The 1,123-nt window shown below is 65.9% G+C and overlaps 1 protein-coding gene across 1 annotated transcript in view; it reads left to right on the top strand.

The window, feature by feature from the left end:
* EFNA2 (ephrin A2) overlaps positions 1 to 547 on the top strand; it is a 62,491-nt gene extending 61,944 nt beyond the window's left edge. Inside the window, exon 5 of the mRNA XM_017743815.1 lies at positions 143 to 547. Coding sequence (XP_017599304.1) covers positions 143 to 264 — 122 coding nt within the window. The 3' untranslated portion in view covers positions 265 to 547. The remainder of the gene's footprint in view (positions 1 to 142) is intronic.
* The last annotated feature ends 576 nt before the right edge of the window (positions 548 to 1,123 follow it).

Here is a 1,123-nt window from a genome sequence, read left to right on the forward strand (position 1 = left end):
GGGGTCAGTGCCGGCTCATGGCCGCGGGAATGCTGCCAGATCCCAATCCCGGGGTGCCGAGCATCACCGCGCCTCTGGATCCAGCCCGGATCGCTGCCATCCCCCCGGCTCACCCCTCCCTCTCTTCCTTCCTTTTCCACAGACGATTCCCTCTACGAATCCCCGGAGCCCATTTTCACCAGCAACAACTCCTGCTGCAGCCTCAGGGTGCCGCCGGCGGCGCTGGCGGTGGTTCCGGTCGTCTGGACGCTCCTGGTCTCGTAGCACCGACACCGACGCGCCGGGAGCGGCCCGGGGACGGATCCCGCCCGCCCCGAATCGCCTGGATGGTGCCCAGGGAGGGTCGGTGCTGCCGGCGAGGATCCTGCCGCCGCCTCAAGTCCCCGCCGTGGCACGGCCGTCCCGCCGGGAGCGGTGCCGGGCTGTCCCGGGGGATGGATCCCGACTTCCATCCCTGCCCTGCAGCTCCGGCTGTCCCGGCGGGGCGTCGCTTTTTACATTTCTAGACCAAATACAGAGTCCTCGTCCGTTTGGGTTTTTTCTTTGAGTTTTGGTTTTGGTTTTGGTTTTTTTTTAAAAGAAAAAAGATTTTTATTTTTATTTGTTGGGTTGTTCCCGTCGGGTCCCCCCGCTGCCAGACTGACCCGCACGGGCCGGGCTCAGCCCCCACGCTGAGCCCCTTTTGTCCCCACTGCGAGCAGAGCCAGTGGCAGCACCGGGACCACCGGACACAGCGATGGTGCCGCCGGCTCCATGGGCACGGACTCCTTCCCAGCCCGGCCGCAGGACGTCACGGAGCCGGACCCGCCACTCCCGGCCACCCCCTGCCCCAGGCACGGGGAGCCTGGATGGACACAGCCCCCTCTGAGTGCCCAGAGGGTCACCCTGTCCCCTCCACTTGTGCCAAGGATGTCACCGCTGTCCCCATGGGACACCGGGGCGGCTCCGTGAGCAGCAAAGGAAACTGGATGCAGCCAAGGAGAGCACTGGGGACAGGTGGCATGGGGACACCGGGATGGCCGGTGTGGAGAGCAGCGGGAATGGTCAGCTGAGACAGGGAGCACTGGGATGGCCGGCATGGAGAGCCGGGAATGGCCGGAGTAGAGAGCACCAGGGACGGCTG

This window comes from Corvus brachyrhynchos, unplaced genomic scaffold, assembly GCF_000691975.1.
Source record: "Corvus brachyrhynchos isolate BGI_N302 unplaced genomic scaffold, ASM69197v1 scaffold219, whole genome shotgun sequence".
In the NCBI taxonomy this organism is placed as follows: Eukaryota; Metazoa; Chordata; class Aves; order Passeriformes; family Corvidae; genus Corvus; species Corvus brachyrhynchos.